At 47.5% G+C, this 23,768-nt stretch overlaps 1 protein-coding gene across 1 annotated transcript; it reads right to left on the reverse strand.

Annotated features, from left to right (window-relative positions):
• Nucleotides 1-18,979: 18,979 nt before the first annotated feature.
• On the reverse strand, nt 18,980-23,673 carry SPR (sepiapterin reductase). Its single transcript, XM_017521960.2, has 3 exons — nt 23,151-23,673; nt 22,283-22,573; nt 18,980-19,776 (listed from the first exon to the last, which is right to left on the reverse strand). The coding sequence occupies exons 1-3, from the start codon at nt 23,452-23,454 to the stop codon at nt 19,586-19,588; spliced, it is 786 nt and encodes a 261-aa protein (XP_017377449.1). The 5' UTR covers nt 23,455-23,673; the 3' UTR covers nt 18,980-19,585.
• Nucleotides 23,674-23,768: the final 95 nt, after the last annotated feature.

Below are 23,768 nucleotides of genomic sequence, written 5' to 3' on the forward strand. Positions count from 1 at the left end.
TGTGATCTCTGTGCATGTCCTGTACATTTGCTTTGCTCAAAAACATTACTCCAAGCCAGGTACAATGGTTTACACCTGTAATCTCAGCACTCTGGGAGGCTACACCAGAAAGACCGCTTGAAACCAGGAGTTCAAGACCAGTCTGGACAACCTTGTGTCTACAAAAAATTTAAAATATTAGCCAGGCATCATGGTGCATGCCTGTAGTCCCAGCTACTCTAGGGGCTGAGGTGGGAGAATCACTTGAGCCTAAGAGTTCAAGGCTGCAGTCAGCCATGATCACACCACTATACTCCAGCCTTGGTGACAGAGTGAGAGCCTATCTCAAAAAAAAAAAAAAAAAAAAATTACTGCAGAGTGTGTATCAGTCCAACTTCTGAGAGGAGGAAAATTGTCAATAATGCACATAGTCAACTATTTAGAATGCCAACTTCATGAGAACGTCTAGTTTGTTCACTGCTGTTTTTTCAACACAACATGGTTGCCTGGCATATAATAAATGCTCATTAAAGATTTGTTGACTGAACATATAAATGTGAGAAACATGACTCAAGGTTCCATTTGTTCTAACATGTGTAAAAATGCAAGTTTTCATCATAATAGAATGTAAAGAAGATGCAATCCTTGCCCTGTAAGGTTTGCCACACCTCCCGAGAGAGCTGGAATTCTTGCCTGACCCTCAGGGTGGGCTTCCCATCCTAGGCCCCATCTTTGAAGAAGATGCTTCTTGCAGAGCCTCTGACTGCTGGGAACGGAAACCCAGACACTTTGAACTGAGAGCCTGCCCAATAATTGGCTAAACTCTCGAGTGGGAAGGACTATAAATTCCAAGTTTCTAGTGTGACTCTATTACATAAAATGTGTGAACTTGGAGCAAATATCCCTTTCTTCCCCAAAAAAACCATTTCAATGGAAGCCTTGTAAATGCAAAGATAAATCACTTCAACGGATGCCTCATTTTTGCAAAGATAAACCAGAGACTTAATTCTTTAATGGAATCTACCAGAGATCGCAAACTCAAGTGTTCTGCATAATGTATAAATGTCTTCTCTTTAACAGGATATTATCTTTGCAGGTTATTTTATCTTAGCAAAATGTTTCTTTTCAACATTTGGGTCTAGTCTGCTCTGTCTCTGAAAATTAGGGTTCCTTCTTGGGAATATGTATGCATTCTGATTCAAATTGTTCTCCATCAAACTGGAAAATAAAGAGTAGGGAGGCCTATATTTTCATCTCCCACTGGTAGAGGACTTTTTTTTTTTTTTTTTTTTTGAGACAGTCTCACTCTGTCACCTAGGCTAGAGTGGTGCAGTGATGCAATCATAGCTCACTGCAGCCTCGAACTCCTGGGCTGAAGCAATCCTCTTGGTTCAGCCTCCCAAGTAGCTGGGACTATAGGTCTTTGCCACCACACCCAGCTAATTTGGTAGAGAGTGTTTTGACTTGAATTGCCAAGCCCATCCTGAGCTGTTCTGCTGATTGCTCACTCAGAATTTCAGTTTAGAAGGAATTTTTGGACTTTGGGAAATGTATTTGTATCAGATAATTAAGTAGTGGGAGATTGGCTCAAGGGGGCTCTGGGCAAGCTCAGCCCCTAGGAGTTCTGGAATGGGCACACTGACTCTTGCGCATAAATGGGAGGTGAATGAGAGCAGGTGAAATGTGGGCTGGAGCTGGGAGATGGTTTTCCCTTCCTAAAACTAGAGGGGTTGGACCTATGGGAGGAAAGAATTGTGATTTTGCTGTTATATGGATGGGACTATCAACCAGCAGACATCTGGGCCATGAAATGCAATTGAAAAATGGGGCTATTTGGTATAGCTCAATGTCAAGACACTTCAGTAGGCCCATCCCTACCTATTTTGTTGTTCTGCTGGCCTGATGACCTGCCTGCCTCCCACCTGCCCACTTATACAAATTTATTTGTTCATATCTGGATCTGAACAGCTTTGTATTACACAACAAACACATTGTGTATGTTTTCTGAGTTGTCGAATAATTTGTCCAGGGTCATCTGTAGATTCTTGGTAAGCGTAATCATCTGAATATGATGTCAAATTTGTTTCTAATAATATGGTACACTAGATGTCCAGAGAGACTTCCCAGTACAGAACATCTAAGAACTTGTTTGTGATTTTTAATTTAAAAAATTTCCAAACATACCTAAAGATAGACAAAATAGTATAATGAATACTCACATCCCTGTAACCTAGATTTTATAATTATTAACATTTTTCCATTTTGCCTCATCCTTTTTTCTCTGAAGTATTTTTTATTTATTTATTTATTTATTTATTTAAACAGAAACATGGTATCTCTCTGTTACCCAGGCTGGAATGCTGTGGCACAATCATAACTCACTGCCTCCTCAAACTCCTGGGCTCAGCCTCCCAAGTAGCTGGGACTACTAGCATATGACTGCACTGGGCTAATTTTATTATTATTATTACTATTTGGAGAGATGGGGGGGGGTCTCACCATGTTGTCCAGGCTGGTCTTGACCTTCTTGCCTCAAGCAGTCCTCCCATCTTGGCCTCCCAAAGTGCTGGGATTACAGGCATAAAGCCACTGTGCCTGCCTTGAAATATTTTCAAGTAAATTACAGCCATCATGATGTTTCACTACTAAATCCCTCACTATGAATCTCTATTGGGAATTCTTTTTTTAAAAAAGCCAACTTTCATTATGGGAAATTTTAAACATATTTTGTAGAGAGAACAGTATAACAAACCTCCATATATTTACTGTTTAACATTAGTTAATAATCTTTTGCCCATCTTAAAAATATCTTTTAGAATGATGGTTGCACTTGCACAAAAGTAAAGAAAAATCCCTGGTTTACCCAGAGATTGTAGGAAGTTTGAATTGAGACAAGGAAGTGAGTTCTGAAGCTAGAGTGTATGTTTGAACAAACTCCAATTCCCTGGTGGCCCAGAGCTTGGGTTTTAAAGGGCTCCAAGTGGGAGGGATAACACTTGGGATTCATCCAAGGCAGGAAGTCAGAGCAAAGATTCCTGAAAGGTGACATCCTTACTGACTGAATGAGAAAAAATTTCACCCCAACAATGGGAGGTGGTGGGCATATGTGCCTGTCTCAGCTTTGATGCTGTGTAGACGGGGAAAAAAAGAAAACATGTTTTCCTCAGAGTTTCAAGCCACAGCCCCACTCTCACTTGGATTTACGACCAAACATTTTAGGAGGCCCTAAAAGACCCCAAGCTGAAAATTAAGTATTTATTGGCAGAAGAAAACAAATGTAATTATTCCTCTTCTAGAGGAATACATTTGATAGCCAGACGATTTCCCCAGATAAAGTTCCAAGAAAGATAAACTCATAATCAAAAGTCATCAAATATACAGGAAAATAAACTATCACAAACTGCAGAATGAGGCCTTCAAAAAGACCATATATATTAGAATTATCAAACATAGACTATAAAATATGTCAAAAAATAAAAGAGGGAATTAAAAAGAAACCAAATAATACCTCCTGTAAGAGCATAAAATGGTACAACTCTGGAAAATTATCTGGTAGTCTGAAATAAAGTTATAACCACTCAACCATTCTACTCTTAGATATATGCACAAATGAAAAGAGTGCATATGTCTACAGGTGATTGTTTCCAGTCACCAAAAATTTGAAACAATCTATATGCCCATAAACAGCAGGATAAATAAATTGCTAGATTCATACAATGAAATGCAGCAAAAAAAAAAAAAAAATCAACTATTGACCTATGCAACAACATAAATATATCTCAAATACATTATTGGGTAAAAGAAGCTAGACAGAAAAATGTATGTGCTGTAAGATTCCATTTATATGGTACCTTAGAACCGGCAAAATTAATCTATGTTGTTAAAAGTCAGAATAGCAGGCCAGGTGTGGTGGCTCCACCTGTTATCCCAGCACTTTGGGAGACGAAGACAGAAGGATCCTTGAGCCTAGGCATTTGAGATCAGCCTGGCCAACCAACATAGAAAGACTCTGTCTCTACCAAAAAAGGAAAAAATAGTCAAGTGTGGTGGCACATGCCTGTGGTCCCAGCTACTTGGAAGGCTGAGGCAGGATTGCCTGAGCCCAGGAGGTTGCTGCTGTAGGAAGCCATTATTGTGCCACTGCATTCCATCCTGGGCAACAGAGTGAGAGCTTGTCTCAAAAAAAAAAAAAAAGAAAAAGAGTCAAAAGTAAGAAAAGCAGTTATCTCCAATGAATTATTGACTGGAAAGTGGCACAGTGGAACGTTTCGAGGTACTGGAAATGTCTATATTTTAGCCTAGTGTTTACATGGATGTATACATAGAGAAAAATTAATCGAGATGTATACTTCATATTTATGCATCTTACAGAATATAAATTTCAACTCAGTGTAAACGAGGACCCAACTGACTTGGGAAAGTACCAAAGAGAAATAAAAATTATAATAACTAAAATTAGAAACTTAATAAGAAATTAGCAAATTAGATGTAGCAGAAGAGAGAATTCATAAACTAGAAATCAGAAGAGCTGAGGAAATGCAACACAGAGAAAGGCAAAGCTGTGGGTACATTGAGAGGTTATGCAAGATGGAGGGTTGTGTCTGAAGGATTATCATGTATCTAACCAGGGTTCTAGAAGTAGAAAATAGAGGGACTCAGGGAGAGGCTTCCTTGGAAGAGCTAATGGCTAAGAGTTTTTAAAAATTTGATAAGCCAATTGCTGTGGTATGAATGTTTGTCCCCTTCAAAACTCATGTTGAAACTTAATCTCCAACTTGGCAGTATGAAAGGGTAGAGCCTTTAAGATGTGATCAGGTCATAAGGTCTCTGTCCTCATGAGTAGACTAAACCATTAATGGATTAGTGGGTTAATGAGTTATCATGGGAGTGAGACTGGTGGCTTTATAAGAAGAGAAAGAGCAACCTGAGCTAGCATTTTAGCTTCCTCTCCACGTGATTCCCTGCGCTGCCTTGGGACTAAAAAGACTCTCACCAAATGTGGCCCCTCAACCTTGGACTTCTCAGCCTCCATAAGTGTAAGAAATAAATTTATTTTCTTTATAAATTGCCCAGTTTTAGGTATTCTGTTGTAAGCAAAAGAAAATTAACTAAGATACCAATCATTGAAATAAAGCCCATTGAAATCCAACAAGATAGAGAAATCTACATATAGGCAATGTAATTGCAGAATGGGAAAGGAAAAGGAATCTTAAAAGTAGCTAGAGAGAGGCCAGGCATGGTGGCTCATGCCTACAATCACAGCACTTTGGGAGGCCGAGGCGGGCAGATCACTTGAGGCTAGGAGTTCGAGACCAACCTGGGAAATATGGCGAAACCCCATCTCTACTAAAAATGTAAAAATTAACTGGGTGTGGTGGCATGCGCCTCTAGTCCCAGCTACTTGGGAGGCTGAGGCAGGAAAATAATTTGAACCTGGGAGGTGGAGGTTACAGTGAGCTGAGTTCATGCCACTTCATTCCTGGGCAACAGAACGAGAACCTGTCTTTAAAAAAGAAAGACAGAAAGAAAAAGTAGCCAGAGAGAAAATATAGATTATTAGAAAGTGACAGTTGGACTGACAACCAATTCTCAACAGTGGATACCAGGAGAGAGTGGATATATCTTTAAAGATAATGATATATATAGTTATTACATAGATATAACTTTAGTAAGTCATTTTTCAAAGCACTGAGAGAAAAGAACTTACAACCTAGAATTGTATTTCCAGCAAAAATTGTCTTTCAAAATAAGGGTGAAATAAAGACATTTTCAAACAAATAAAAAATGAAAATTTCTACCAACTGACCCTCATTACAGGGATTTTAGGCAGAAGGAAAATTATTGTAGAAAAAATGTCTGAGCTGAAAAGATGAATAGTGAGTACAGTTAATAGAATATAAATGAATATTGATTATATAAAACAGTAATGTCCTTTTATAATTTGTGGGACTAAAATATAGAAATAAATATTGAACAACAACAGCATCTAAGTCGGGGCAGTGTGGCGATTAACGTTAAAGTACGTTTGGATTGTACATTTTTTCTAAAGGAGAGTAAAATGATGATTAACTTTAGATTTGGAGAAATGAAACATGCCATCCAAAAAATAGAAATGGGCTATTACTTCCAAATCAGTAAGAGGAAAAAAAATAGAATTTAAAAAACTAGGACAAAAGATAATTAAATAGCAATAAAACAGTTTCTTAATAAAAACAATAGTCGGGAGAAAAACCTTAAATCCATGGTTTCTAGGCTATAGCAGGAGTGCGCCACTAGGCTGAAAGAGCCTTGCTTTGGGACATTAATCTTGTTAGAAAATAACTGAGAAAACATGGAAAGTGTCTTAACAAGAAGTGTTAGAGAATCTGTCATTGGCATTCTCTTCTTGTAGATGGAACACAATCACTGAGCAATTCTAAATAAATACTTAAATCACAGGAATCTAAAAAGTGATGTCAAAACAAAGGTTTGAGTTTCTATTTTTCACAAAAATTTCCAAGAGTTTATCACCAAATTATGATGCCAATAATAATAGTGAGGAGTAGTCAAATATTTCATCATCAAGAAGAAATGTGAGTTGACATGAGGGTGGGTAGGGAGAGGAACACATTTTAAGCCAAGATTCTGCACATGGCTTGAAATTTGAAAGGAAGTAATAGGTCTTCTCACCCCCAAACTATCTTTAAAGTACAAAAAGTTCAAGGCAAATGAAAACATTAAAAAAAAATCTGAGTAATTGGATTTTTCATGGATGGAACAGAGCACTATAAAGGACATGCAATTCTGTTACCCATTCTAGTTGTTCTGCTAAAACAATTCAGGAATGAAAGAGCAATCATAACTTGAAAAAATTTTCTGTAAGTTTTCAGAACACCAGAAAAAATATAAAATTCATTTATATCTGGTGTAGTTTTATAGTAAACATATATTTTTTGGTGACATACACTGTCTTTTGTGAAGTATTACCTGATTAACTAAAACCTAATGAGGAAAGTAGGATATATTTGAAGCTGAAGATATTTTACTTCTGGGTAAATTGTGTCTGTCATGGGCATAGGGAATCTAATTTGTAAACGAAGGCAAGTGTTTTGAGTTTGAAATAAAAAAAGAGGACTTCATAACTAATTTAAGTGGGTCTCTACAAATTGTGCAAACTTGTTGTGAAACTTGCAAGTTACTTAACCTTTCAGTGCTAATTTCCTTATCTGAAAAATAGGAATAAATCATAAAACCTACCTTAGAGTTTTTTGGAAGGATCCAATGAATGTGTATATATGTGACGCACTTAGAATAGTAATAGTGTCTGGCACATAGCAATTATTTAGGATTATTAATGAAATAATATACATGGGTGTTGTTTCCATAAACCACTCATAATATACAATGAGACAGCTGAGGGTATAATGGTGCCTAGCTCTCAACCTGTGCATACTCCCTTCAGAAAATGTCCAAGGCTGTCTTAATTAAACAGCCCTTCACAGGTGCTATGATGCGTTAGTCTGCTTTTGTGTTGCTATAAAGAAATACCTGGCTGGGCGTGGTAGCTCACGCCTGTAATCCTAGCACTTTGGGAGGCCGAGATGGGTGGATCACCTGAGGTCAGGAGTTCAAAACCAGCCTGGCCATCATGGTGAAACTCCATTTTGAAAAAAAAAAAAAAAAGTTAAAAAAAAAAAAAAAGAAATACCTGACACGGTATAAAGACAAGAGGTTTATTTGGCTCATGGTTTTGCAGGTTATGCAAGCCTGGCTCAGCATCTGCTCAGCTTCTGGTAAGGCCTCAGGGAGTTTTTACTAATGGCGGATATCAACTAGGGGCAGGCATGTCACATGGTGAGAGGGGGAGGAAAGGGTGAGGGGAGGTCCCAGACTCCTAAACAACTCAAACTCAGAGGGCGTCTCCGGGCCAGTCATGAGAGATCCACCCCTATGATTCAATACCTCCACCAAGTCCCATGTCCAACATTGGGGATTACAGCTCAGCATGAGATTTGGAAGGGACACACATTCAAACCATATCACATGGGTATGGATAAGATCACTGGGAGGCTGTCACACCCAATTACTATGGAAGCCAATTTTAATAAAACGTATGGCTGTGTCTACACTGGAGCTGCTGATACAAGTGGAAGATTTAATGTGTTGCCACAACGTTTATGGAAGATGAGCCAAAAGCTTTATACACACATTGTCATGTACATCTTGGGGAATTATTGGTGTTCAGATTTGGATATGAAAGAACTCTGAAGTGATCTCAGTACTGTCAATTATTTGTATGACACTATTCATCCATCTCTGAAAAGCTGGCAAATTTTCAAAACATTTGTAAGTGGAATGGAGGCATACTGGAAACTCCAGAACTATTGAAAATGTGTTGGATTATTGATCATGATCGAGGGGCTTCTGCAGATTATTCAAACATGGAAATATGTGTCAAAATGTACAGGTGGCTGGTGCAGTGAGGTCTTGACTGATTTTTGTTTCCAAATTTCAATTCACCTTTTGTTTATAAATTTTAACAAAATTTAAACAATGGGCTAAGTATTACAGGCACTGTTTTTCTAAGTAGCTTCTAATTGAAACTAAAGACATTTTTCTTTTTTCCATCCAAGGTTAAATCAGTATTTCATGGTTTGTCATCTCACAGAAGCAATAAATAATTTTAAACCATTTGAGACAGAACAGAGAAATTATGCCAATAAGTAATCCCCAAAGGTTTCCAAGAGGAAAAAAAAATCTTTTAAGAAAAAAAAGTTTGTGATAATTAAGGTAATACATTTTCCCCTACTATGTCAGAAAAACAATTTAGTATAAATGCTTATTTCCAATAAATAGTGGCCATATTACTAAACTTATGTTTTTCAAAAACCATTAATAGCAAAATGAAAGAAATTTCAGCAACACTTTCTCATGGGACAGTATGTTAAATGAAGAAATAATTGGATACATGCAAAAATTTTCAGTGTGTCTGTCTGCTATGCCCACACCTCCACACACCCCCTACTGGTCCTGAGTGAACCCCGTGGCCTTCCTTCTGGTCACAGCCGATTGCATCAGGGTGGTCCTCTTGGGCTTATCACTGAACTTGATTTGGGGCCAGGCTCAATGAGGTTCTCTCTGAGGCATTTGAACTAAGTGCCCCAAAGGGGAGGGATATTTGGTAATGGGTGGGGGCAGAGTGAGTGCGGCAAAGCTGGGAGGTGGGACAGTGGCTGGAGCATGTAGGGCTGCCCCTCAGTGTGAGTCCAGGAGAGCAGTCCCCCGTGGAGGGGACCTCCTGGCTTCAATCCTCATCCCCCACCCCAAAGACCTGTTGTATTCCAGGTCAGGAGCACTTCCTTTAACATGAAACTGCCCTACCCATGTCTATCTCCCCCAAGCAGCTCTTAAGACGTTGAGAGCAGTGCTTATGTCTGTTATCTCACCCCCCTCTCCAGCAGATGGTCTCCAGGCACGCTAGGAAATGGGTTGATTAGGTTAAGAGGACAGTCAGGAAGTCCAGCCAGCTGAAGGATGTGATGAGTGTGGAAGGCACTGCAGGAGGGGACTCTCGACTGGATCCCCTGATTGGTGGCCATCAGTGGCGGGGAGAGGCCTGGAGAAGTCTCAGAAACCTGCTGTTGAGAACAGCGGCCTGATAATGTAGACACTCGCCCCCAGGAGAGCGGCTCCATGTGAGCCTCTCTGCTTCAAAGGCATCTGTTATCTGGTCTCACCCACCTCTCTCTAACAGACCACAAACCACCAGGCTAGCTGGAATCCATGTTCCCACCCCATGTCCATTCCCTGCACAGTGCTTTTGCTCACAGGGTTTTGGCCCACTAGTGTGCCTTCTTTCTCCCCACCAATGCCAACCCTGCTCAACCTTCAAGGCCTATTTTAGTCTCACGTCTTCCAGGCAGCCCTCCCTACCCATCACCCCTAAGCGGTGCTCTTTGGAGTTGTCAGATTGCCACTTACACTTGCATTTGCACAACTCAGGAAGGCCATGTGGAAGAGACCACAGATTCCAGGGCCAGGACATGAACAGAACAGGGTGCCCACTACCCTTGGTTCTCATGCAGAAATTCAGGCCCTCCTCACCCCCTTTTTGCCTCAATCTATGGCCCATCCCCCAAAACAAAAGGAGAGTCAGAGAGGTTCCTGTCTCCCACATCCATGTCTGGGTCTGCAGTGTGTCCAGGGAGCCTCTGATTTTAGCGCTTCTAGAAAGAAGCCTCCTCAAAGGCACAGGGACACTTCTCCCAGGCTGCAGCCCACCCATCACCCCTACCCAGTCCTGGGGACAGCCCTGTCTCTGCCCCATTTTGGAACATCGGCCCAGGCCCCCAGACCCAGCCCTTTGCAGCCCTTTGACCTATGAAGGGGCTGAAAAAGAGGCCCTAGGCCAACCAGATGCTCCCTTTTAGAAATGTGAACTGAGAGACATGGAAGGCAGCTGCAGTTCAATGTGGGCCTAGGCCTTGAGAACAGGCCTGCATGCATGCTGAAGTCACAGGGAACAAAGATGAAGTGTGAGCAGAGGCGGCGTGCTGGGAGAGAGGGAGGGGATGCGCGCCGACTGGCAGACACCACAATGGCCCCTGAGAGACAAGGCTTGGGCTCCTGTTCCCACTCATCAGGCATCTGGACAGCAAACCCCAGAGCGAAAGAGGCCCCACAGGAACAGCACAGGCCAGGCGTGCGCGGGGAGTGGGACAGGCCAAGGAAGGTGCTGAGGATGTGAAGGATGGGGAAGATTTAGCTAAGCAGGAGAGGAGACGGAGGGACTTTCCTGGGGGTGAGAATGTTTACCATGGACCTCCAGGGGACATAGGCCGTGACTGCCATAGCTGCAAATATTACAACTGTGGGTAAAATGGTGGAATTTTTTTTTTTTGAGACAGAATCTCAGTTGCCTACACTGCTGGAGTACAGTGGGGGATCTCGGTTCACCGAAACCTCCCCCTCCTGGGTCCAAGCAATTCTTCTGCATCAGCCTCCTGAGTAGCTTGGACTACAGGCACATGCCACCATGCCTGGCCAACTTTTTTTTTTTTTTGTATTTTTAATAGAGATGGGGTTTCTCCATGTTGGCCAGGCTGATCTCAAACTCCTGACCTCAGGTGATCCACCCGCCTCAGCCTCCCAAAGTGGTTGGACTATAGGTGTGAGCCACTGCACCTGGCTAAAATAATGGAAATTAATAGAGGTCTGAAACAGCAGAACTACATTTGCTTTAACCAGAGTAAAGACATCTGCCTTTCTTCCTTCTTCCCTTCTCCCCTTCCTTCCCTCTTTCCTTTCTTCTCTCCTTCCTTTTTTCCCCTCCCTCCTTCCCTCCTTCCTTCCCTTCTCTCCTTCTTTCCTTCCTTTCTTCCCCCCTCCTTCCTTCCTTTCTTCCCCCCTCCTTCCTTCCTTCTCTTCTTCCACTCTCTCTTACAAATTACACTATCTTATTATCAAGGTATTGCATGTTCTCTGTGGAAAAATTGTCAAGATACAGAAAAGCAAAAAAAGCTCGATAAAACCCCCCCACTCAGATAATCACTATTTTAAAATCTTACTGTTAATAATAATCATAATAGATAACATTTGTCGGGCTCTTTCTAGATACAAGACACTGCTCCGAGACTTTTCATGCATTATTTTAATTCTCACGACTGTATGAGATGGATATTCTTTTTTATTCTACTTAACAGATGAGGACACTATTGAAGTGGGTGGCAGAACTGTGACTTGAATTCAAGCAGGCTGACTCAAGCGATAATCAGTGTTCAAAATTTTGATGTACATATTTGTGGTCTTTTAAAAAAGATCGTAAACTGACATGGACTTCTTTTCTGTTTCTTTTTACAATATAAGTTTTGAAAAAATGTCAAGTAACGAAGTCATAGCTTATATACTTTATATTGTTCAAATAATGTATCTGTGCAACAGAGAGTTAAAAATACAGATGATTTGAGAGAGGAAAACGAAAATCACTTGGAATCCTGCCACCCAAAAGACCGCTGTTCACATTTAGGCCTCTATCCCCAACTCCTGGAGTGAATTTAAGATTAGGAACACAGGTGTGGCTCCGGAAGCCGGCAGCGACACTCAGGGAGTCTTTCAATGGCCTGGGGAATCATAGGCCTTTCAGCAGTTAGGTGTACAGTGAAGGATGTGAATTGTGTTTGGAATCAGCCCGTTCATGTTGAATGGTGCACAAAATCTTTATAAACCACCCTGGTTGCAGCAGAAAGAGAGCTGAGCTGGGGAGTCAATGAAGCTGGACTCTCCTCCCACTCCCAAGATGCCCGAGGCTAGGGAAGTCATTTCCTAGGCCGGCCTCAGTTTTCTCATCTGTATAGTGAGCTGCTACAATTCTAGCAAGGAGTGACTGGCAGCAGAGCTCCCTTTCTGAGTTATCTGCAGTATTTTGGGCGATTCCTGACACAGTTCCCACCCAGCTCTGGCACAAGAAACAAGAGGGCCGGCATTATGAAAGGGCTGGGGTCAGGGAACACCAAAGGCTTAAGGCCTCCCAAACGAGGGTGTGAGCTCTATTTTCCTGGAGGGCTGGGCCAGCCAAGCCGATTAGGGGCCCGGAGCAGCTGTGGGCCGAGGGAGGCCGCTGGGAGTGAGGGGATTGAAACGGCTCTTTCCCACCCTCTCCCCCACCAGCCTGCTCTGTGTAAAAATTCCAAACTCCCAATCAAACCCCCTTCTCTTTTCTCCTTTCATTCACCTGCCCATCTTCCTCTCCTCTTCTCTCCTTTTCTATCCAAACTCATAATTAATCGCTCAAGGCAAAAGTAATGAATGTTAATTGGCCATCTGTAGGAAGACTAATTAAAATCTACCACGCTGGGGTTTCAAACATACCTATAGCAACGGAGTGAATCGGGAATGAGGCGAGGAGGGCTGAGGTAACAGCTGAAAGCCTGCAAAACACCATTGGGCTTAGGTGTGAGGGAACGACGCCAGAGAGGGGCCGAGATGCTGGGGAGAGGGAGAGATGGCGAGGGAGGAAGAAACTTCCTCCATTTGCCACGCCACTGCAGGACCTGGCATTTTGTGGCTGTTCTGTTTTGTGTTCAACAAACATTTACACATTTCCTTCTCACTGGACATGGCCTAAGGGGTGTCTGCAGCTTGTCAACACACAATTGTTGTACCCCAGTCACAGGCCTCAACACACTCATTTATCCAGGGACACCAGCCCCGTGTCAAAATCACACACACATGCTGGTTCAATCTCATGCACAGCTTTGCATGAGTTCCTGCTTGCAAGGTAACAAACTGTCACGTGTGCACACGTGCACACCCGATTATGAGTGGGGAGCAACCCAGAAATACAACATGTGGTTATATACCACCACTCATAATCACATACAGGTACACTGTTGATGCATACATGATGGAAACACACAGACCCACTGTTACTCAAATACAAATGCCCCATATGCGCTCACGGTACTTTTCAAAGTTACACTCACATTCACACAATAGGCTTATAGGTGTGCATGTACAGCTACACACCCAAAGCCACATTTGCACACCACACTGTTATCTGGTAAGTTTTACATTGGAATGCTTATACACAGGTACACATACAATTATACCCTTTCATGTGTAAGCAAAGCTGAATGTTGAAACCCCCATAAGACTAATTCTAGGGTGGCAAACAGTTACACACACACACAGACACACACACACACCCACACACACACGGCTTGGCCCAGGGTAGGCCCATGTGTGATTCATATACATCCATAATGTGCATACACGGAGACCCAGGCCCCTGGCGAGAACACACTCCAGGTGATGGCTTCTGGGCTTGAACTGCTGATACAAATCTTTGGCTTCATCTTTTCTCTCAGAACACCCTGCTGTGAGCACCACAAGCATCCAAAGCCTGTTAGATTGTCCCATCCAGCCTTCAGGCAGAAAGAACCATGGATCTGAGGACAGTCTGAGAGATGGCCCAGGGTTAAGATGGTCTCTGATGAGGCCAGGACAGGGGTGAGGGTGCCAGCCTGTGAGATGGGTGGCAGGGCCTTTCTATTCATGTCTTGAAGGGGTCAGCTCCGTGGGTCAGGGGAGGATTAAACGGCATGGCCATGGCATTGTGGGAAGCGCACTGATACAGGGGTGGGGTCCCTTTGGCCAGGGTCCCTCTTTCCTCTGACTCAGAGTAAAAAAGCTGCCCTCCTCGGAGGTTGTGGTGAGCTGAGATCGCGCCATTGCACTCCAGCCTGGGTAACATGAGTGAAACTCCGTCTCAAAAAAAAAAAAAAAAAAAAAAGCTGCCCTCCTTACTAGATAGCTTCTGGGGCCTCTTTCTCATTGCTATAAAATTTCTCTATGATAAGCTTAGATTAAAGCAGGAGGAAGTGCAAACACAAAAAAAGAACGTCCTGACATTTGGGACAGGGAGGGGGGTTGAAAACCTGGAAAGAGTCAGCAGAGAAAAGTTTCTATCCAAGATCCTTACAGGAAAAGCCTCACCATTCTCAAGTCATCCAGGCAATGTGCCAACATGCCGTGTTCCTGGAGACTTGGTGTTTGAGGTTCTTGGACCTTTTGCAGCCCAGAGTTGGTGCCCAAGGCCCATCCTCAGGTCCAGCAAGGAGAGTGGCATGGAGAAGAGCTGGTTGGACTAGGGCAATGTTCTTGGCGCCCCAGAGGGACCTGGGTGTGGGATCCATTCCCAGAACTGGGAGTAAGACACAAGAAGGACTTCTCAGCTGTCAGAGAACCATCCCTGACTACCAGAAGTGACGGATGTACACAAAGCCAGGTGCTTATCACTGCCTCTCTGGGTTCCTTCCAGGTGGCATAGCTACCTGACATCCCAAACTGACAAGTAGAAGACCCACATGCTCTGAGAAGTGACTGCCCAGGCCACGAGACAGGCCACAGAAGTCCAAGTCCAGTGGGCCATTTCCTAAAGCTGGGCGGCCCCATGTCCACTCCCTGTGCAGGAAGGGAAGGAGCAGACCTGCTTTTCAGGGCTTGGACTTCCTGGAGAGCCTCCAGGCCCTTGGGAATCTCCCTCTGCCGACTAAGGCCTCAGAATTCTCTGGGAGGAACAGGCATGCACACATACTCTCACACTTACACACACACAGTCCTATGACAGCTTCTACATTTGGAGCTGACAGATGTGCAAGGTAACAGCTCGGCAACGCCTGTGCAGCTGAGGCCCTGGCATCGCGAACAGGATTATTTCCAGCAAGGCTCAGGGCGGCTGCGTGAGCGCACGCCCGGGTGTGTATGTGTGTGTGAGTGTGTGTATGTGAGAGAGAGGAGGGAGGGAGAGAGGGAGTATGAGCGTGTGTGAGTGTGTGAGGGTGTGTGGCTTCTCCCGCCATCTCTCTCCCTCCATCTAAATCTGTCTTACTATATTTTCGAATCTTTTTGCCTCTCTGTTTCCTCCCTGTGTTTCTGTCCCTCTCTCCATCTTCCTCTCTCACTGTCCGGCTTGCCCCGTCTCTATCTTTGATTCTTGTTGTGTCTGCTTTTGTTTCCCTGCCTGGATGCTCCAGAGCAGAGAGGGGACTTACCTCCTCTCAACTCCTCACTTTGCCCCTGGTCCCTTTCCTGTGTCACCTGGGCAGGCCAGAAGGAGGGACTCAGAAAAAGCCCATTTTGTTGCAGAAAATGATGCAGCTGTCTCTGTCCTCTGCACAGGGCTTCTGTCCTGCCCAGGGGGTCAGATAGGGGATCTGGGGCTGTCCTCGGGCGGTCCTGTGGATAAGAGACTGCTAGACAGCTTTCAGATTAGTTAGCTGAGGAACCATGCTGAGCCACTGAGGTCAGCAGGGGGAGGAGCCCCCAAGGGATAGGCATGTCTTTCTCTCTCCCTTCCTCCTTTCCCCCAACTCCTCACTGAAAATAGAAATCCGGGGCTCTCCCAGCTCACACGAAGGGCTCTTAGGGCTGAGGATGCACTTAGCATGGATGAAAGGAGAGACAAAGGGTGAGGTGGGGAGGCTGGCTGGGAAGTAACAATAATTCCCTGGTGGGAGTGGGCTCTACTTCAAAAGTCTGAGACAACATCTGCGCTCTGCGTTGCTCCCTGCCTCCCAGCACTGCAGGTGGGAGACCTCGGGACTAGGGAGTGGGGCAACGATGGCTGGCTCCAGGCTCAGAACCCTGCCTTCTATCGGCTCCTGCCGCTGACCCCAGAGGGAGTGATTCTTCAGCTCACTTCCAGCAAGCTGTCTTGTGGTTTCTGGTCCACTCCCCTCCTCTTTTACACCCGAGATCACTGACAGATGATGTGAGGGCTGGAGAGGTACCACCCCACAGAGTCTCCACCCAGGGGACTGGGGGTCATCTTCACCCACGTCCCTGTGACCACACAAGAGCCCAGCGGTGAGGGCACGCATGGGTGCTCTTGGTTGTGCTCCCGCAGGGGTGTGCACACCTGCCATGTGAGTCAGAATTATCACGTGCATTCTAGCCTACGCTGCCCTGTTCTGTGGGGAAGGACGAAGGTAAAGGAGGCCAGAAGGCAGCATCCCAGGGCCTGACTCTCTGGGCTGAGGCATGGGGAGATGCTGGGATGGAGTAGTCCTGGGTGAGTGACCCTGATGGCTGACAGACTCAGCACCAGCCTGGCTGTGGGGCACGCGTGGGTATTCACGGGAGGAAGGACAGGAATTGGGGATTGAGGGGAAGCTCTTGACCACACTAATCCCAGCTGGTCATGCTCTTGGACACTGACTTTGGCCTGGAATATTCCCCTCACTCCCCCCCTGCTCCTCACAAGCCAGCTGCTGGCCCCAGTGCAGGCGTATTAAGCACAAAACCAAAAACTGCCCAGTGCTCTCACACCAAAGACAAAGAGGAGCCTTGTTTGTCTTTAGGCTCATCCATGGCCCTGCTCGCTCCAGCAGCTGGGCCCTGCGCATGTGCAGGCATGTATTTGTGTGTACACTCGCATGTGCTCACGTGTGTGGTGGCCAAGGCCAGGTCATGCAGGCGGGGAACACAGATGGTTAGCCCCGGGAGGGTGGCTGCTTATGGCCTGGAGGCCACCACAAAAACCTCCCTGCCCCAGTGTCAGGGGACCTGGGGAGGCTGAGTCCAGGGTTGGGAGCAAGGTCTGGGAAATCCCTGCGGGCAGAAACTGTGGGTCACTGAAGAGGCCTTGGGACCTGGCAGGAAGAGTGATGCTGCCCCTCCCTGATCTTCCCAGTTCCCTGGTGCCTGTCTCCCCCGCCCCCAGTTTAGAATCCTGGGCTGCAGGGGGAGACAGGCTAAGGGGAGCACTTCCGAAGCGCCTACGTCTCTGGGCTCAGAGAAGACAAACGTCAGGCATGGGAGGGCCTCGCCACCTCGTGGGGACATGAGGTACTCCTCACTAAGCTCCTGGGCAACCGGCCTAGAGGGGAGGGAGGGAGTCAACCCCAGTGGATTATCCACAGAGTAGGACTGGCACTGACCACCCTCACACTCCCACAGGAGCAAGGGGCGGAGGAAGGAAACCTACCCACCACCCACCACGGCACGAAAGGAAGCCCAGACTGCCATAATCCACCACCTGACCACATAAGAAACGCCTCAGAGGAAGGTGTCCAGGAAGGAATCTTGGAGTTCACTGCTCTAAGGAAACTGAAGCCCAGAGAGACAGCAGGGCTCTGCCCAACACCCCACGGCACCTCTGTCACAGATAGCGTAGTGGGACTGAAGGTTCCTGACTCCAAAGCTCACACATTTTCCTGTAAGCCCAAGACAAGGTGTCCAGACCAGACTCCACCCTCACCTCCAGGAGGCTGAATAGGGGCAGTACAGTGAGAGTTTTTGCCTCAAGTCAGCCAGGGGAGGATGTCTGGGCCGACTAGAGGAGAGGAGGCTGCCAGCGGGGCTCCAGGATGATCTGGATCTTGATACTGAAAGGCAATAAATACTAGCATCTATGGGGCACTTAGTGACTGGAATGCTAGCACTGTGTTGAGCATTTACAAACATTAGATCACTTAATGTTCAAAACAACCCTTTAGGGTAGGTGCCATTAGAATCCACATTTTCCAGATGAGGAAACTGAGGCACAGAGAAGAAACTTGCCCTGGGTTACCAGCTGATAAGTGGCAGAGCAGGAATCTGAGCCCAACGATTTTGACTTCAATGGGGGCGCGAGGACAAGGGCTCTGCTGGACCAGTAAAGAGCTCGCTCATTCCCTCCTAGGGGACCAGGCAGGGTGTTGCCAACTTCAGCCGCTGGCTTGCCCTTCAGCAAGAGGAGCTGCCCGGGGTTCTCCAGGAGGCGCGGCCTCCATGCGCCCTCTGCTGAGCACAAGGAGGAGTTAGTTCCCTTCTGCACACTCAAGAGGCAGGCTGAGTCCTGTAGTCAGCTGGCAGGGGACCATGTTCCCTCCTCCCAAATATGGCTAGGGCCAGGGTGCTGGCTGCAGACCACCACAGCTGTGACGCTCCCAGCCCAGCCTACATCCACCAACCTGCACAAGGGTTGGCTTGGTTGCAGCCCTGATTTCTCAGAGCTTCCCTCCTTGGAATCTTGCCCATCTCCCCCAAAGGCATGCTGGTCACAAGCTCAGCCCACCGAGGACCTGGACCATGGGCCAGATGGACAATGCCAAGAGGCCCAACAGCAGCTGGCATCCATTCACAGCATTGCCATGTGGACAGGGGGTGGAATTGGGAATCCACAGAAAGTCAGGGAGAGGATCCAGGCTCCAGGGCCAAGTGGAGGGCAGGCTATAAGTTGGGCCCTGAAAGATGGGTATTCTGAACAGCCCAGGGTGAGAAAAGGGCTGTCAAGGCTGGGGTCAGTGAGGGCAACAGCACAACAGAGCAGGCATCTGGGCATGCCGACTGTGGGCAACTTTGGACCTGGGCTTGCCACTGAGTGGGGCTCAATGATTGGAGGCAGATGGCCCCAGGACAGCTCCCTAGGAAATAAGGACAACACCTCACATTTGGGTTAACTGCCTCGGGAATGACTTTGGGCCCAGTGAACCAGGCAGTTAGTCACAGGCCCTGTATCAGATAAGAAAGCAAGCACGGAGAAAGGACAATCTGTATTTTATTTGTATCGGCCTTTGCGGTGTATACAGACACCCAGGAGCCCCTTCTCCCAGCCTGGGGAAGGGATGGTGGATTCTGGAGGAAGGAGACATCAGTGAGGACACAGAGTTCAAAAGAAGGCCCTGCTCCCCTCAGCCAGGGGCATCTGTGTGGGCTGGAACTTGTACTGTTTGCACACTTCCTCCCCACCAGGCCACAGAATCTACATGGGTCCTCCTTCTCGACACCAGATCACTCTTTCGTCTCCCCATGGGCTTGCTATGAGCAGGAGACGCAACTTCTTCTCCAGCTTCTTTTCCTGCTCTTCCCATCCCTTAAGTTCTGTTCCTGGGGATAGAGACACCAATACCCACAACCTCTCTCCTAAGCCTCCTCATAACCCAGGGTGCACAGCACACACTCCTGACAACTGGTTAAGGCCAACGACCTTCGAGCTCACAGCTGGCTGTGCCTGAGGGCAGGGCAGTAGGCATGAATGCTTATATGTTGAAGGCAGGACTGCCCTATGACAGGGTGTGGGGAGCCACGGGGCTCTGGGGTATGTCTGAGTGGGGACAAAAAGGTTCAGGAAGCCAAAGGCATGGGCTTATTTGTCATAGAAGTCCACATGGGCTCCAGACTTGAACTCGTCCTTTTGCAGCAAGCTCAGCAGTTTCTGGGCTGACACCCTGCAATCCACCAGCTCTCCCTTTGCCTTCAGCTCCTGCAGTCCTTTTCGCATGTCTGGGTCCATGGAGGTCTCCCGGGCCAACTGCTGCATGTCTGTGTCCAAAGGACCTAGAGGATGAAAAGCAGATGATGAGGGAACATGGCCGAGGCAGGGACAGGAGGTTTTCGGTCCCCGTTGTATGTTGGGGGTGGGGCTGAGTCAGGTCTGGCCAGAGGAAACACGTCATCTTGGCTGAAATGTGTGGTCAGGGTTGCTGAAGGCTCCAATTTGTCACTATTGAGTTCTGGGCTGAAATTCAAAAGCTCATGAACACGGACTCTCCAGACTACCATGTCTAAACCCAAGCTCCTCATCTGTTCAACCAGCACTACCTTCTGACATCCCCATTCCTATTAGTCAAGTATTCTTTTTCCAGAGTCAAAACCTCCATCACCTCCTCCTTCCACGCCCCATAGCCACATAGCCAACCAGGCACCAGGTAGGACCCTTCAGCATCTACACATCCCAACCATCAGGCCCTTTTTACAACCTTGCGTCTCTCCCTGCTTCAGCTCCTTCTGTAGCCCACTACTAAACTCATTCTACTCAAACATCACTGGGGGCCAGGCACAGTGGCTCATGCCTGTAATCTCAGCACTTTAAGAGGCTGAGGCGGGAGGAACACTTGAGGTCAGGAGTTTGAGACCAGCCTGGCCAACATGGTGAAACTCTGTCTCTAATAAAAATACAAAAATTAGCCAGGCATGGTGGCACATGCCTGGCTAATTTTTGTATTTTTAAGAAATGAAGGCTTTAAGAGGCTGAGGCATGAGAATCGCCTGAGCCTGGGAGGCGGAGGTTGCTGTGAGATCACAACACTGGACTCTAGCCTGATGACAGAGCAAGACTATCTCAAAAAAACAAACAAAAACATCACTGGAATCACACCATTCCTCTGCTCAAAACCCCTCAACAGCTTCCCAACAGCCTGGCCTAGTACTCAAGGCACCCCTGTCTGCTCTCCTCTGGGCACACCACCTACCCTGCAGGCAAACAGGACGATCTGCCACTCTCACAATGAGCCTTCACATCTTCATTTCCTTTTATCAGGAATGCCTTCCACCTGCTAATAACCAAGGTCAATGTACAGTTCAGCTACCTCCAATAAAGCCATCCCTAGTCTCCCCTGCTGAAGGGAATCGTTCCCTTCTTGAACTGTTGTAAGCATGTTCTGTTCTTCACATAGGAATCACTCATGCACCCCAGAATTTGCAGTTAATGGTCCTCAGGGGCAGAAAATCAGAGAATTCCAGGGTTGGAAGAAGAATCTCTCTCCTGGTCCTTGACTGTTTTCCAATGACCTGTGCATCCCTGCCGAGAGGGGACTTGCTGCCTTTCCAAACAGACCATCCTATCTCTGAGCACCTATTAGAACATTCTTCCCGAGACCAAAATGAAAACCTTGGTTCAGGCCCTGGGGACCTCCTGAAAAATCTCAGCTCCCTCATAATGCCCAGGGCAGCCTCCTGAGACCAAACGCAGCCATGTGGCCTCTGTTCCTGGCTGTAGCTTACATTTGGTCACTACTGTTTGTACGAGTCCTTGGGCTAGGCTCAGAGTGGATGATGAGTTGAATGTCAGTTGCAAGAATAACTGTGCATGTGTGTTGGGGGCAGGGGTGGTTGGTGTGGTAGGGGCTGGGGTACTGGAGAACAAGAGGAAGAACTTGGACGCAAGGTGGGATCCAGCCCTGCCACATCTGTGCTTTGTGCAGGCCATTCCACCTGTCTGCCCTGAGATCCTGGTCCTATTCCCCAGGGGCACAGACTACTGGATCTCTGCCCAAGTTGCTCAGGCATTCCAGGGCTGCTCTGTTACCACCTTCTGATTGCAGCAACCTCAAGCCTAGAAGAGAATCCTCACTATTAAGAAAGGAGTGCTGTGGCATAAAAAACCAGACCCAGTGTCACAAAACTCCCTGTCCTTTGGTGTTCATGAGACCAAGGGCTCTACCGTATTTATCCCAGTATCCCCCATAGTGTTCCAGCACAGTTCAGCTGGGGATAGTCAGCGCTCAACAATGTCTGTCGGCTCTCCATGCAGCTAGCATGTCCTGCAGCCTGTGTTAGTGCAGTGCTTTGCTAGGTGCTATGCATAGTGCAAAAGCTTTCCTGTCAAGGGAGGGAAGGAGGCAAGCAAACATGCAGACAGTATGGTGTGGTCAGTCCTATTTAACAATGAGGCAATATGTCACAGGTCCGGGTCATTTTCACATACAGTATCTCATTCAGTCTTCCAAAGTGCCCTGTGAGGCAGGAAGGATCTTGCCACATTTCACATGAGGAAGGCCTGAAACTCGAAATCCAGTCTTCTCCCAAACTCCATCTAATACCTTAGACTTTCCTGCCTCAAACCTCCAGTCCAGGCAACTCATCCCTCTCTGCCAGTATCCCAGCCCCTGCCAGCTCTTACTTCCTTGGGTCCATATTTTCCCTAAGGGGTGATGGGTCATGATTCAGGGACAAAATACTCTGTGGGTTGTTTCCTGGAGGGAGTGGACTAGGCCGCTTGCCCAGCCCCCAGAGGGGGACCAGTGGGTCCTGGAGGACAGGGATGGCAGGACTTCCCACCTACCTGGGGCATAGTTCAGCACCCTCACGTTAGGTTCCTCCAGCGCTAGGACCTGGAACAGCATATCACGAGCAGCCTTTCCTGCACAGTACAGCGCCCAGCCTTTGAAGGGCTGCAGGGCACAGAGGGACGAGATGTTAACCACGGTTCTGTTGAGGCCAGGACTGGCCGGGAAGGCCTTCAAGACGCTGGAAGTCAGGCAGAGCATGGAGGTCAAGTTCAGCGCCCAGTAGTTGTTCACTTGAGTGGAGTCACTCAGGTCTGTGAAGCCTTTGGACACATCCCCAAGAGAGCCTGAAAAACCAGAGCTTAGGAGTAACTCAGTGCAGGAAGGGCTTTCTTCTCCCCCAGCCCTCTCCAAGTTCCTCCGGATATCCTCTTCCCATGCAGGCCTAGTGGAAGAAGTTGCCTAGCGCTTCAGAAGAGGCTTCTCTCTACCACACCTCTGCGGAGAGACACACCTGGGGAACCCAGCCATCCCAAGCTGCAGAATGAGAAGGCACCTGCCTTGCCCTGGGGCTGAGGGACAGTCCTAGGGGTCCTTTGGAAAAGCAGGGAGTTTACTAGTTTGGAGACTCCAAGCCCTGTCTCAGGCCTCCACCAGAGGGCGCAGAGCAAGGGGATCGGGAAAGTTCCACAGGCGCTTTGGAAAACCCGGCTGGCCAATTTTCCAGGAAGTGGAGCAGACTGTTGCCCCGACGGCACCGAGTCTCCCTGTACACCTCGCCTTCATTTGCTACTCAAACTAGAACAACTAGGGCTTTAGATTTCCAGGCTTCCTATCCGAATCCCTAGGAGTCGCTCTTAAATTCGCCAGCGGTGGAGGAAGTGGACACTCACATGGGATTCCGCTCCAGCCCCGGTGTCTTACCGGCGTTGTTGATCAGCAGCAGTCGCTGCAGCCCCTCGGGCCTGGGGAGCTCGCGCAGGGTGCTGAGCAGCTGCTGCAAGCCAGCCTCTGCGCCTAGGTCGGCAGGCACCCGCACCACGCGCAGGCCAGACCGCTCGGCGCCCAGCTCGGCCTCCAGCTGCCGCAGTGCCTCGTCGTTGCGGGCGTTAAGGACCAGCACGGAGCCGCGCGATAGCAGCGAGACCAGGAGCGGGGCCAGCGCCCGGCCGAAGCCGCGGGAGGCTCCGGTCAGCACGCACACAGCACGCCCCAGGCCGCCCTCCATGCTACCGTCCTCCGCCGGCGCCGCTGGGCCCCGAGACCAGGTGGGAGGCGGGGCGGGCCGTGGAGGGGGTGGGACCGCGACGGGTGTGGGCGGGGCCGCCCGGCCGGGGAGGGGCCGGAACCTCAGGCTTCGGGCCGCGAGGGCCCAGGGGTGGTGGTTTTCCCTGGATCTGGTTCCCTTGACTGCTGGTAGCGGAAGTCAAGTTGTGGGCGGGAGCCCAGTACGTGTTGAGGGTCTAAATAGAAAGGGCCGGCAGGCGCGGCCCACACGGAAAGCCCTAGCCGGGTTCCTAGCGCTGCATTGCTCTTTGCCCG

Source organism: Cebus imitator, unplaced genomic scaffold, assembly GCF_001604975.1.
Source record: "Cebus imitator isolate Cc_AM_T3 unplaced genomic scaffold, Cebus_imitator-1.0 Scaffold23, whole genome shotgun sequence".
In the NCBI taxonomy this organism is placed as follows: Eukaryota; Metazoa; Chordata; class Mammalia; order Primates; family Cebidae; genus Cebus; species Cebus imitator.

Excerpts from the sequence above, each read along its gene's own strand:
- SPR (XM_017521960.2), bottom strand. The coding sequence starts at position 23,454 with ATGGAGGGCGGCCTGGGGCGTGCTGTGTGCGTGCTGACCGGAGCCTCC. Across the intron at positions 22,574-23,150 it reads GCTGCTGATCAACAACGCCG|GCTCTCTTGGGGATGTGTCC; the intron begins GTAAGACACCGG and ends CTGGTTTTTCAG. Across the intron at positions 19,777-22,282 it reads GGTGCTGAACTATGCCCCAG|GTCCTTTGGACACAGACATG; the intron begins GTAGGTGGGAAG and ends TTCATCCTCTAG.